This window comes from Ictalurus furcatus, chromosome 29 (assembly GCF_023375685.1).
Source record: "Ictalurus furcatus strain D&B chromosome 29, Billie_1.0, whole genome shotgun sequence".
NCBI lineage: Eukaryota > Metazoa > Chordata > Actinopteri > Siluriformes > Ictaluridae > Ictalurus > Ictalurus furcatus.
The window spans coordinates 13,904,444-13,917,876 of record NC_071283.1 but is presented as its reverse complement, the minus strand read 5'-3'; the positions used below and the strand labels follow the sequence as shown (position 1 = coordinate 13,917,876).

The 13,433-nt window shown below is 43.2% G+C and overlaps 1 protein-coding gene across 2 annotated transcripts; it reads left to right on the top strand.

Moving 5' to 3' along the window:
- Nucleotides 1–226: 226 nt before the first annotated feature.
- On the top strand, nt 227–7,318 carry LOC128604169 (zinc finger protein 709-like). Of its 2 annotated transcripts, XM_053619056.1 has the most exons (8): nt 698–787; nt 1,710–1,764; nt 3,315–3,462; nt 3,615–3,701; nt 3,815–4,086; nt 4,440–4,507; nt 4,651–4,841; nt 5,198–7,318. In XM_053619056.1, exons 2-8 carry the CDS (start codon nt 1,720–1,722, stop codon nt 7,252–7,254), a joined length of 2,868 nt encoding a protein of 955 aa, XP_053475031.1. In that variant the 5' UTR covers nt 698–787; nt 1,710–1,719; the 3' UTR covers nt 7,255–7,318. The 2 variants fall into 2 exon arrangements, with proteins under 2 accessions (XP_053475030.1, XP_053475031.1); XM_053619055.1 differs by lacking the exon at nt 1,710–1,764 and having other exon boundaries at nt 227–787.
- Nucleotides 7,319–13,433: the final 6,115 nt, after the last annotated feature.

Below are 13,433 nucleotides of genomic sequence, written 5' to 3'. Positions count from 1 at the left end.
ATTGCCCACCAAGATGACTCCGGTGAGCAAGACCCTTAACTCTCAACTCTTCAGCTGTCTCAACTGTAAGTCTCTTTTAATGAAAAGCATCAGCCGAATAAGGGACATGTAAACAAACCTGGGAAAGCTACCTGCTGTACCACCGCGCTCCTGTGTTTAATCATTACCCTGCTGAAAAAACAACAATAAAATCCCTCATACAATTTGTAACGGTTTTAATGGGAATTGTATTGGTTTTAACAGAACCTGTAATGGTCTGGTAATTTGTTCCCTTCTACTGGTGGCATGTTATGTCCAGTGGATACCATTAAGGACCAATAGAGGAAATAGTAATGGGTTTTAATGGTTAACTGATGGTTTGTAATGGTATTTATATGTTTATATTGTTGTTTTGTGTGTGTATGAGGGGTTGTTTTTTTTTTTGTTGTTTTTTTTGCAGGGAATGTCTACCTGTAGCACCCCAAACACAGAATCACCCTTATACATGTTATGTGTACTTTCAAAAATTTCAGTCCTCTTAAACCAGTCTATTCTCCTGCCGCGTCTGCGCTCCAGAACAGCAGGTGGCGCTGGATCACAGACCGCCGTCCCCGACGAAGAAGACGACGCGCTGCAGTTTTTCCCAATAGGAGAACTGTGCTTTCTGATCCATCTACTCATCTTTTTCTATATAAATCTTTGTGTCAGGGTTCTTACAAGGAAAGACATCTATTTGAATTACAAAATAACCATTCATTATTCTAGCTGTGTTTCAGGAACTTGTCTCGGTTCTGCTTTAGAAAGAAAGGTGAGTTAAATAAAAGCATGATAGCTAAATCTACATCCCTAGTGGATTAAGTGTGCTACATAGGATGTAAGCGGGCAAAATGGCGTATGAAGTGCACTGATATATATATATAATAATTATTATGATGTCATTGCGTTTCCGGTAAGTTTGTTTTACATGTACAGGGGGAAAAAAAACATAAAAAATCTGATTAAATTTAAAAAAAATAATAATAATAATAATTCGATTAATATATATTATATAGATGCCTTTGGGGGAAAATGTATTCAGTGTCACACTCGAAAAATAACGTTTGAATACATTTTAACGGCGTTGTTCTAACGGATTTCCAGCGTTTTTTTTGTTTTTTTTTTGACGTTTGGAGAGCGCGCGCAGTGGGCGTGGCCACGGGTTCGCGTGCTTGTTTCACGCTACTGCAAGCTGCATTTGCCCAAAGTAGGTAAAAAGGAGCGCGCGCTCTCCTTTTTATCTACTTTTTTTTTTTACCTACTTTAAGCTGTGCCTAGAATGATTATCAGTTCAACTTGACCATCATTACAGTGCTTTCAACATGAAGACCTTTTTAAAGGAAAGATGCTCTGTAGATTACTTACATCCATATTTAGATCTTTCATGAGGAAGCCAGAGGTGATGGCGGTGAGGAGAAGCTCTCTGAGGTGAACCTGAGGAGGAAACCTTGACGGGAACCAGAATCCAGGGAGCACGTCCTGTTCTGTGTGACACCGGATAGTGCGATTATAAATCACCCCGCTTCTACAAATTATACAGTGTACTATGTAAAGAGACCGTAAATCTGAAAAGAAGACGTTTTATACAGCTTTAAACAGAAGGACCGCGGTGAACCGTGTTGGAAAGCACTACGTTCTGTCACACTTATCGGCTAAGTTTCGTTCTTTCCTAAAATTGTTAATTTTTTATCTAGATCTCTTATAATGGAAGCAGCAGAGGGCAGACCAGGCTCTCATGTTCGCTCGCAGGTAAGGGTTGCTCGTGTGTGTAAACGTTTACGAGTACAAAAAGCAAAAAGGCTTTATAACGGCGCAGACGTATTCATACCCCCCCCACACACACACACACACGAGCCCCACTTAAAACATTCTCCATTTTACTTCATCGGAAAGCGAGGGTGCTCTATTGTTGCATCTTCCAAACACTGCAAGAAAGGCTCAAAACATTACTAGTGCAAAATGGGGTGGGGTTGGGTTGGGTGGGCGGGGCTTCCCGAGAGTTAAAGAGTTAAAGCACTCCTATTATGGTTTTTAAACGTTTTGTTTTAAACCTCTCATATAATAGATTTACATGTATCCGAGGTCAAAAACACTTTAATGTGCTCATAATTTAAATTGCAGCATTACCCCCCTCCCGTGTCACAAACGACTCGTTAAATGATCCGTTCTAAAGGATTCGTTCTAAAGCATTCGTTCTCAAACTCGTCCTTTCAGAGAGCATACTCTGCTTTGATTGGTCTACCACTGTCAGCGAGCAGTCAGTGAAGGTCAGAGGTTTGTTTTTGTTACAAACCTACATAGGTTTGTACAGGAAGTAAGTCGGGAATTAATAACGACTCGTTCCAGCTGTTCAGAACCGGTTCCTTCTTTTTGGAGTCGGTAACTCTGTTTGTCGTGCACTTTTTGTTTTTGAAACTTTGCAGACTTTTTACATTCACAAACTGCTCTATAACACACTACGTGAAAGGTGATATTTGAAAAACCATAATAGGTGCACTTTAATATTGGAGAGTTCAGAACACCTCCATAAATGTCAGTTAGCTTTTCATTGCAGTTTTTTTTTGTTATTGTAAAGGCAGGTTTGTTTGTTTTGTTTTTTTTGTGTTTTTTTTTGCATGATTTGGAGTTCCGGTGTATTTACTGTACATGTTATAATGCGGAACGGTATCCTGTCTGATACGGTTTACGTTTTTATTTATTTATTTTGGTGTTTTCCATCCAACACACTGCCCATAATAAACCTATCAGATCAAAATCAGATGTGCTTTAATTAACGCTTAACCCTCCTATTATGTTGGGAAACAATGTTACATCCGTTATGTTATGCGTCAAAATGACTTCCAGAGTTTAAATACACACAAAAACAGCAAAGAACGGCTTAAAACAGTAAACCTTTATTACGGCTTGTCCGAGCCGAGCCGTAAGAAGAAAAAATTGCATATAAGTTCATGATCCTAAATGAGGAAACGTCAAAAAAATTCAAAGAGGAAAAGAGAGATTAACCAGTATTTCAGACATCTCAAATGTAGAAATGGATCAAACTGACCCATGACATAACAGGGGGGTTAATAAGTCTATAGCGTGTTTCAGAATGACTGGTTTCTGTTACATTGTGGCATACAGAGACCAAAGGATTTTAAAAATGGCACCTCTCAATCACGCCACACACCGCATGCACACTATGCCATTACTACCGCTGTACAAAGTCTAGTGCAAGATCCGACGTTTTTAAAAGCGGATTACAAAAAGACTTTGGAGTTTCTTTTCTACAGAAGACTTTATTGTTCTTTGGTCAATAGCTGTGCAAAGACGTGCAGACAGAAACTCGTACAGATTCAAAAGAAGGGACATCAAGCTCTCTGGGAGACGTTACCGCCGTGGATGAACAGGACGAAGGATTGCTGAAGATCATAAAAGTGGAAGAATCTGAAGATGAAGGTTACCTCGGTAAGACTACAGATCACTGGAGACGTACAGTACGAAGAAAACGTTATAGTCTAAACTAGAGTTCATTTGTGACTGGACCCATTTCGCAACAGTCACATTTCCTGTCTTTTACTTGAGATGACCGTAATGAAATGTTAATTATGGGATTGCAGGTCAAGGGGCATCAAGCTCTTTGGGGAACGACCAACAGAAGAAACGTGTTAAAGAAGAACAGCCCGAACATGATGATGAATACCTCTGTAAGACAACAAAACCCATTTTCTTATTTATCTTGTTTATGTTTTTAATAATAATAATAACAGTAATTTTACTAAAAATGATTTGGGTTGAAAGCACTTTGTTTTACTTCCAGACTGTGAGGATTGCAAGTCTTTCTTCATCAATAAGTGCGAGTTTCATGGTCCAGCTGTTTTCATTCCTGATACCCCTGTTCCAGTGGGGGTCACCGATCGAGCCAGACTAACCCTTCCGCTTGGTCTAGAAGTTCGACAGTCTAATATTTCTGGCGCAGGCTTGGGCGTGTTTAACAACGGGAAGACTGTTTCGGTTGGTGTACATTTTGGGCCGTATGAGGGAGAGCTGGTAGACCGAGAGGACGCCATGAACAGTGGCTACTCCTGGGTGGTGAGTCATAAAAATTCTTGATCGGTAATCGATTATACATATTAATAGTACGTCAGTTGAGGCATTTAAGTTGGTTGAACTGTTGGTAAATTGAATTTGCATATAAAATCACTGTTATAGCCTTCATCAGATATTGGATATTCTCAAGGGTTTGGCTAAACACAGGTGCGCATTTAAGTAACTCCCGAAAATTCGTTCTCAGAGTGTCCGAGGCAAACTTGGAAACGTGGCCCCAGGATTAGCGGATAGGTCAGACAAGGGCTTATAACCACCAGCTTTATGTTATGTTTTAGTCCATGGAAATTTATACCATTGGACATTTGGGTTAATGGATAAAATAACATTTTCTGCAGATCTACAGGAGCAGACAGAGTGAGGAATACATAGATTCTAAAGAAGAGATCCATGCTAACTGGATGAGGTGAGTAAGACGCCAGCGCAGTCTGTAGAAGTCTTTGTTTAGTCGTTGATTTTTATAGTTACTTATTCGTTGGACCCCTATTTCTGATGATATCCCTCTTGCTTCCCCCGTCTATGCTTTACTTGTTCCCCATTCTCTAAAAGATATGTGAATTGTGCTCGTAATGGTGAAGAACAGAATCTTGTGGCGTTCCAGTATCGAGGAGGGATTCACTACCGTTGCTGTCAACCCATCAGACCAGGACAGGAGCTCTTGGTGTGGTACGGAGAGGAGTACCCAAGAGATCACGGCCTTGAATTCAGCTGCCTCTGGAAAAAAAAGTCCTCCATAAATGGTTATGTCCAAACATTGTGACTTGATCATTACTACGTACGGCCCAAATGACCAGCAGTGGCTATTATAATCCTCTCCTATCCCAATCCCATGCTTTATTCGGCCATTTAAAATGGGCGCGTGGGCGTGATGGTCCGGTGGTACGTACTTTTCGCCATACGGTGTACGTATGTCCCATTACGTGACTGTTAGCGTATGATCTCTATTCCTGTGCATGTTCACAGGGATACTTTCGGTATACTTTCCACTGCCTTTGGTCATCACATTGGTCTTTCATTTTACTGTTCATACTGGTTCAGTTCCTAAAACAGCAAGTCTCTCATTTATTTATTTATTTTTTTCTCATTGATGTTCCAGAAATGAAAGATGGCCTGGTGCAAGTCTTCTCCTGTTCCTGGTGTCACCTTTCGTATACATCGCAAATCTATCTCCAGAAACACATCAGAAGAAGCCACTGTAAGGAGGATTTGATGCCCACAAGAAGCTCTGGTAGTCAGCAAACACTTTCCGGTCCTCTCCTCACCGTTCCCGGACAAGAGCAGGAAGAAGTCGATGGCTGTTCAGACTTCGGGAAGAGTTTCACTCACCCGGGTGATTTCCAAACGCACCAGTGCGTTCGCACGGAAGAAAACCTTTACGATAGCTCATGGCGTGGAGAACGTTTGACTCACCAGAGCGATCTACACGTACACCAGCACATTCCTGTAGGAGAGAAACTGTACCGCTGCTCAGAGTGTGGGAAGAGCTTTGCTTTCCGTAGCACCCTACAAATTCACCAGCTCGTTCACGCCGGAGAAAAGCCGTACCGTTGCTCGGAGTGTGGGAAGAGTTTTAGGCGCCCGAGCAATCTCCAAACGCACCAGCGCACTCACACAGGAGTGAAGCCCTACCGCTGTTCGCAGTGTACCAAGAGTTTTCGACGAAAAAGCCATCTGGAGACCCACCTGCGCGTTCACACCGGAGAGAAACCGTACCGCTGCGCGCAGTGCGGGAAGAGTTTCGCGCACCAGAGTTCTCTCCAGACGCACCCGTGCGTTCACGAAAGAGAAAAGCCGTATGGGTGCGCGCAGTGCGGGAAGAGTTTTAGCCAGCAGAATCATCTCGAGGCTCACGAGCGCGTTCACACCGGAGAAAAGCCGTACCGCTGCGCGCAGTGCGGGAAGTGTTTTACGCGACAGAGTAATCTCCAAGCACACCGGCGCATTCACACCGGAGACAAGCCGTATCACTGCTCAGAGTGCGGCAAGAGGTTTACCCGACAAGGCAACCTCCAAGCACACCAGCGCATTCACGCCGGAGACAAGCCGTATCGCTGCGCGCAGTGCGGGAAGAGTTTTACCCGCCAAAATCATCTCCAAACCCACCAGCTCATCCACACCGGAGACAAGCTGCATCAGTGCTCGGAGTGCGGGAAGAGTTTTGCTTTTCAACGGAATCTCGAAATCCACCAGCGCACCCACACGGAAGAAAAGCCGTTTCGCTGCTCGCAGTGCGGGAAGAGTTTCGCTCACCAGAGCAACCTCCTAAGGCACCAACACCTTCACACAGGAGAGAAGCCGCACCGTTGCTCGGAGTGCGGGAAGAGTTTCACTTACCACAGCAATTTACAAATACACCAGCGCGTTCACACGGGAGAGAAGCCGTATCACTGCTCGCAGTGCGGGAAGAGTTTCGCCCACCATTGTGCTTTCCACGTGCACCAGCGCCTCCACACCGGAGAGAAGCCTTTCCACTGCTTACAGTGCGGAAAGAACTTCACTCATCAGAGTCACCTCCGGCAACATCAGCTCACTCACACGGGAGAGAAGCCGTACCGCTGCTTACAGTGCGGGAAGAGTTTCAGACGGCAGAGTAATCTCCAGATACATCAGCGCGTTCACACGGAAGAGAAGCCGCACTGTTGCTCGGAGTGTGGAAAACGTTTCACCCGAAAGAGTACGCTCCAGACACATCGGCGCACTCACACCGGGGAGAAGATGTATATCTGCTTACAGTGCGGGAAGAGCTTCCCTTACGAAAGTCACCTTCAGGTGCACAAGCGCGTGCATACGGGAGAGAAGCCGTTTGAATGCTCGCAGTGCGGGAAGAGTTTCGCTCATCAGAGTCATCTCCAGGCTCACCAGCGCATTCACGCAGAAGACAAACCGCACCAGTGCTCACAGTGCGGCAAAAGTTTTAGTCGAAAGGGCACTCTCCGACTACACCAGCGCATTCACACGGGAGAAAAGCCGTTCCACTGCTTACAGTGTAGAAAGAGTTTTAGACGGCAGAGTCACCTCCGAATACACCAACGCATTCACACCGGAGAGAAGCCGTATCACTGCTCGGACTGTGGAAGGAGATTCCCACATTCCAGTACGCTTAAGACGCACAAGTGTGTTAACACCGAGCCATCAGTAACCGTGGTTATATGAACCCCAGGTAAATTCCAGGGGTGGTGAATAATCACCCGAGTTCCTCCTCGTGGGTACGCGTGTCAAGATCTTCCAACAACGTCACAAAGTGACTTCGCCGTAGTATTCGCTATAAATCCTGTTTTACTACAGCCACCGCTCCATGGAACCTTCTCCTCATGGTCCATCTGGATTCACCTCATGCTCATAGAACCACAGTTATGTATGTTACCAGCATTATATTTCACCCTTCCTGACCTCAATAGATGGTGATTATTATCTGGATAACGTGTTCCATGTCTTCCGGAACTGACCCATCTGAGAACTGTCTGAAAAGGTGTGCAGAGATGATCGGCACATTCACATCCTTAAAATGGGTGATGTGTAACCTGTAGAATATCCAGGGCCGCTTTTAAAGTGGTACTTTTCCATAGGGGCCAGATGTCTGGCCTGCCTGTAGGCCATGACCCAGTAGGCGATCTGATGATCGAATCACCTCTGTCCAGTCCACATAGTACCTCAGAGAGAGTACTGGGCATAACCAGGCAGTTTCATCCTCTGCGGTCGCTGTAAGGGCAGTCGATTGTTTAACAAAGTGGGGTAATATAACCATGGGTCACGCTCACGATCAGTTGGCCATCAAACAAGGCAGGCTTATCACTAAGTCATGCAGTTTTTACTTTTTTTTTTGTGACAAGAAGCACCTATTTCAGTTCAGCATGTGCATGGGCTTATAGTAAGAGGTCTTAAGGGATTCCAGTAGAAGGAGATACTGTGCTGGGCTCTTGGGGAGCATAGACTGGGACTTTCTGCTGTCCCTGGAGGAAAGGCTTTAAGGCTAGTAACATGGCAGGGCACCATATCCAAATGGTACACACCTTTGAAGGTATACTTTAAATTGAAGAGAGCATGCACTAGATGTTCTGCCATGCAGGAGTGTTTCCTGACCGCTAGGTCGCTGTCCTCAACTGTTCTTCGCCATGAAGTCCAAACCCAAAGCCAGAGGTATACCTCGGCTAAAGGTGCCGAATCTCTGTCCCGTCCTTTTGAGACAATAGGTCTGCTCAGGGATGACATCTTAACGTCTTTGTGGCATTTTTTTGTGACGGACAGCGTGGCCAAGTTGCTGAATTATGCGCAAAGTGGGCAGAATCAGTGTTAGTGATGGAAATGCATATAGTAGGCATCGAGGCCAGTCGTGGGCCAGTACACCCTGTCCCGATGTCCGTAGTGACTATGTCCATGGAGTCTCTGATTGGACACCCATACCAAGAAGACCCCGTTATTGAGGAAAGTCTAGTGCAGGGGTGTCCAACCTTATCCGGAAAGGGCCGGGGTGGGTGCAGGTTTTCATTCCAATCAAGCAGAAGCCAAACCTGAGTACTGAAAACCAAGATCAACTGATTAAACAGGTGGAATCAGGTGTGGCTCCTGCTTGATTGAAAGCAGGAAAACCTGCACGCACACCGGCCCTTCGCGGATAAGATTGGACACCCCTGGTCTAGTGTCTCAAGCTAGCTAGAGCCTGTGCACCTTTCGCTGAGACTAAGAAATGATTCGACATGTGGTGTTGGGGATTTAACCACTGATAACCCACTTCTGGAAGTCTAGTTCCAACAGAGGAGTAAGACAGAACTTTCCTTGAATTATTGTTAAATTATTGAAAATATGATGACTGGCTTCACATGTCTTGGAGGGAGCATGTTTTAGCGTTTGCATTCCCTGGTTGTTAGCAGTAAGCGTAATTAGCTAGTGGTGGGAATGACTAATTTAGTAGAAAATGGGAGGAAAACATTTTCTGCTCTTTTGAAGTATTTAATAGTTTAATAATATTAAATCTAATAATACATATGTAATATTATAAAACTATTTTCATTATGAATATATTTTAACATCATTCCTTTTAGCCTTAATATCGGCACGTCTAAACTGCTCAACATGACAACACCTTACTAATTTATATTTTTAAATATTTTTACATTTATATTGTACTTTTACATGCATCCTTCACATGGAGTATACCACTGCTTTTGGTTTTTTTTGGTATGTTTTTTTGTTTGTTTGTTCTTTCATCACACTGTTTTTCCTGCAGTTAATCACAAGGGTTTAACAACATTGTAGCATTGTTAAAGACCATTACTGTAGTGGCTTGGTCGTGAAAAAATAACTTGGTTGCAGGAATGCTAGTACACTGAAGTAAAGACAAAGCCGTTCATTGTATTCAAGTTACTGTACGTGTACAAAAGATATTCATACAGTAACGTGAAGACAACGTCTGGTTGTGTTGTTATTTCGGAGCAGTAGTCCCTCTAAAGCAACAACAAAACCGGTTATTGTAATCTACGAGTTCATAAATAAACACTGAAATTGTATTTGCTGATTATTTATTGTCGATAACAACCAGGCAGGACTAACAAAGCCAAGATATAACGGACATGGTTGTACCTGGGTCTTGGCTTTTATTATGTACCCATGTGTACGTGAGGGTTTTTTATGTTACATCAGTGAGAACAGGAATACCACTTACTGAGTGCTGCTGTCATTCAGCGCGGAGTTTCTGGATTTACAGTTTACTCTAAGCTGGACTAGGCCCTCATGATCCGATTAATACACCCAAATACACACACACACACACACACACACACACACACACAAGTACGCGATTGTGTGTGTATGTGTATCGAGGCGATCTGTCATGTAATTGTATCTTTGGCCCATCACAACGAGGAATTGATATCGGCCAATCGGATCGATCGATTGGTTCATCCCCGTAAAGGTAAAGTGTCAGTGTTATCCCGTACAACACTCACTCACACACTCTCACACACTCTCACACTACGACCTACAGATGTCAGTATTCTACTTCCAGTCAGAGAACACACTTCGCTCGGTGCGGTTTATGTTGTTCTGCCATAAAGCTAGTTTAAATAAAGAGTCCGTTGTGTGAACAGTTTCTGTGTAAGTTGTGTTTGATTATATGTCTTTATATTGTGTGTGTTTTGTCTTTTAAAAATGTGTTGTGGGTTTACAGTCATGTGAAAAAATACGTACATCCCATGGAGATTGTTGGCTTTTTTTTTTTTTCTTTTTTTTTAAAACATATTTGGACAAGCAAACAAAACCACCAGGAAAATTAGCCTTTTCAATCATTTATTCAACAGAAATATCAATAAGTTTGAGATTATTCTGTGGAAAAAGTAAGTACACCCTTGGCCTCAGAAGCTAGTATTGCCCCCTTTAGCAGAAATAACTTCTTGTAGGCGTTTTCTAATTGTCCACCAGGCTCGCTGGGATTATTTATTATTGTTTTTACCACTTTTCCATGCAATATTCTTTCAGTTGCAAGATGTTTGAGGGTTTTCTTTCATGTACGGCCCGTTTCAAATCCCCCCACGACATTTCGATGGGATTCAACTTTGGGCTTTGACTCGGCCAAGCGGTAACCCTACATTTCTTCTTTTTGAGCCGTTCCTTGGTGAATTTGCTCGGGTGCTTAGGATCATTATCCTGTTGAAAGATCCACTTTCGGTTCAACTTAGACTTTTGAACAGATTACCTCACGTTATCTTCAAGCACTCTTTGATATGATGCAGAATTCATAGTTGAATTAATGAATGCAAGCTGTCCAGTCCCTGAGGTAGCGAAGCAACCCCAAACCATAACATTTCCACCACCGTGCTTCACAGTTGCTATGAGGTGCTTCTCCTGAAAATCTCTCTTTGGCTGCCCAAAATTCATCTGTCCAGAGCACATAATTCCAAAAGGCCTGGTCTTTACCTGTATGCTTATTGGCAAACTGTAGTCTTGCAAAGGCTTTTTCCTGGCGCGCCTCCCATGCAGGTCAAATTTGTGCGATCTCTTTCTGATCGTAGAAGCATGCACTTTGACACCAACGGTTGCAAGACTTCCTGGCAGATCCCATGATCAAAATTTTGGGGTTCAGACTTGTCTGCTCTTGGGCTGAATTTGCTGGGACGGCAAGTCGTGGACTAACTGGCATTTTAAATCTGCGCTGTTTTTTGTAGATGATTTTCCTTACAGTGGAATGATGTATTTCAAATAATTTGGAGATCTTTTTAAATCCCTTGCCAGACTCCAAGGCATCTGCAACCTGTTTCTTTCTGAAGGCCTTATAGAACTCTTTAGATCTTGGCATGATGACACCACACACCTCAATAACAAAGGGAACACCAGACACTAGATGTGAGAGGGGTATAAATAAGACAAGTTCAACCTGCACTCCCTAAGCATGTTCTAATCACTGCCACCCGATCCTGAACACCTGATTCTAATTTCATGCATTTGAAGGCGTGATAAATGTAGGGGTGTACTTACTTTTTTCCATGTGATTGATCTGTTTTTTGTTCATTTAAATTGTGAAAATTACTACAAAATGTCAATTTTATGTGTCATTTGATAAACTCTATCACCTTTATTAATACGCACAGAGGATCAGAAAAAGCAGCCAACAATTTGCTTTTGGGGTGTACTTATTTTTTCACGACTATATTGTTTGTGGTGTTGTTTTGTCTGTGTTTTGTGTTTGTTTTGTCTGTGTGGTTTGTATTTTGTGTTGGTTTAGCTTTATGTTGTAATGTTAGTGGTTCAGAGTTGGTTCAAAAGATAAGTCAGTATTTCTGCATGGGGAAAGGGTCGACTTGTGCAGGTACTTAAGCGGATTTTCCGGGTTGCCCGTGCTGATTACATTTTCCACACCAAATCACTACGGGGGCCGTGGTTCCATTACCATGATAAAACCATGGTTCATTTTCCTCAAGGGAAACCCCACCATGAACTGCACAGTTGTGTATCTTCTAACATGTTCCTTCCCCTGAGGCCACACCTCCCAAAGTTTAAAAGGTGTAATTGAAACAGAAATATGTTGGCATCAGGATACCACACACACACACACACTTATTCACCCAACAGTCAGTTTAGAGAAGTCAGTCCACCTACCTGTATACTCTTTTGTGAGCAGCACAGAGGGTAATAATTTGACGAAATAGCACAAAATACCACACAGTGGCACTAATTTACACAATAATCAATCCTACTGAGCCAGAAAATTAAGAATGTAATGAAAGTCAACATTTACATTTTTAAAAAAAAAATAAATATATATATACTAGTGCATTATCATGCAATGATTTGCATAAATTTGTAAAAATCAGTGGTTCTCAAACCTGTCCTGAAGAACCTCCAGCACTGCACATTTTATAATGTCTCCCTTATCTGACCGGCCCAATCCAGGTCTTGCAGTCTGTACGAATGAGCTGATGAGTTGAATCAGGTGTGTTAGATGAGGGAGGCATACAAAATGTGCAGTGCTCTGGATCCTCAGGACAGGTTTCAGAAGCACTGGTATAAGCAAGGATGATCTGAAAACCAAGAAGATAGCATTTGGCATTCTTTTTATGAACTACTTAATAATTACAGTGCTCTTTAATCTCACTTTGGTGCTGTAATCTTGGAATAGAAAGCACAATTACAATCATCTTCCCTTCCCTTAAATACACATGTTTGTGTCCAATTGAAACCACTGCATCGCATACAGTTACCATAGTGATCTGGCAGAACATTTATTTTTCCTTTGAGTGCTGGAGAGTGTGTGTTTAAAAGTGTTACAGGGGGACGTGACAACTCGATATTCCTACAGTCTTTATGTTTAATATAAAGATATGTATTAATATATTAAGATGTCATGTTTAATGATGTCATAAAACAAAACACGTGTGAACATGAAGTCATTGATAACCCGTAAACGTGCTGTCGTGCTCCAGGCTGCTGAGCGTGCTGCGAACGAGATTGAATCTCTGACAGATCCCACCTAAGGGCGTTTTCTTTTGAAGCGCCTAACAAAGCTTCCCCGCTCTGTGGTCCTGGCCCTCTGGGAAAAATGTCCCCACAGCCCCCAAAGTCCCAATGCAGGCACTGTCTGTATAGTAGGTGTTTCCCTAAGGAGCCCTGGAGCAGACATGTCGAGGTCGTGAGGGGGGGACAAGGCTTGGGCAGCCACACAGTCAGACTTAGGCGTGAGATGGTTGTGGGATGCCTTGTTGTTGGACTCTGGTGTGAACAAGACTTGGGAGGTCTCACCTTCTGCCTCTGTTGTGGGAAGCCTTGACGTCGGCCTCAGGCAGTAGCACGGTACAGGAGACCGTCTTATCTAACGCCTTTATAGGGTTAAAGCGTGTTTCCTT

Bases quoted from the DNA above. Each gene is read 5' to 3' on its own strand.
- LOC128604169 (XM_053619055.1), top strand. From the start codon at position 443: ATGTCTACCTGTAGCACCCCAAACACAGAATCACCCTTATACATGTTA. The intron at 4,087-4,439 runs GTGAGTCATAAA...CATTTTCTGCAG, and splicing joins ACAGTGGCTACTCCTGGGTG to ATCTACAGGAGCAGACAGAG. The intron at 4,842-5,197 runs GTTATGTCCAAA...TTGATGTTCCAG, and splicing joins AAAAAAGTCCTCCATAAATG to AAATGAAAGATGGCCTGGTG.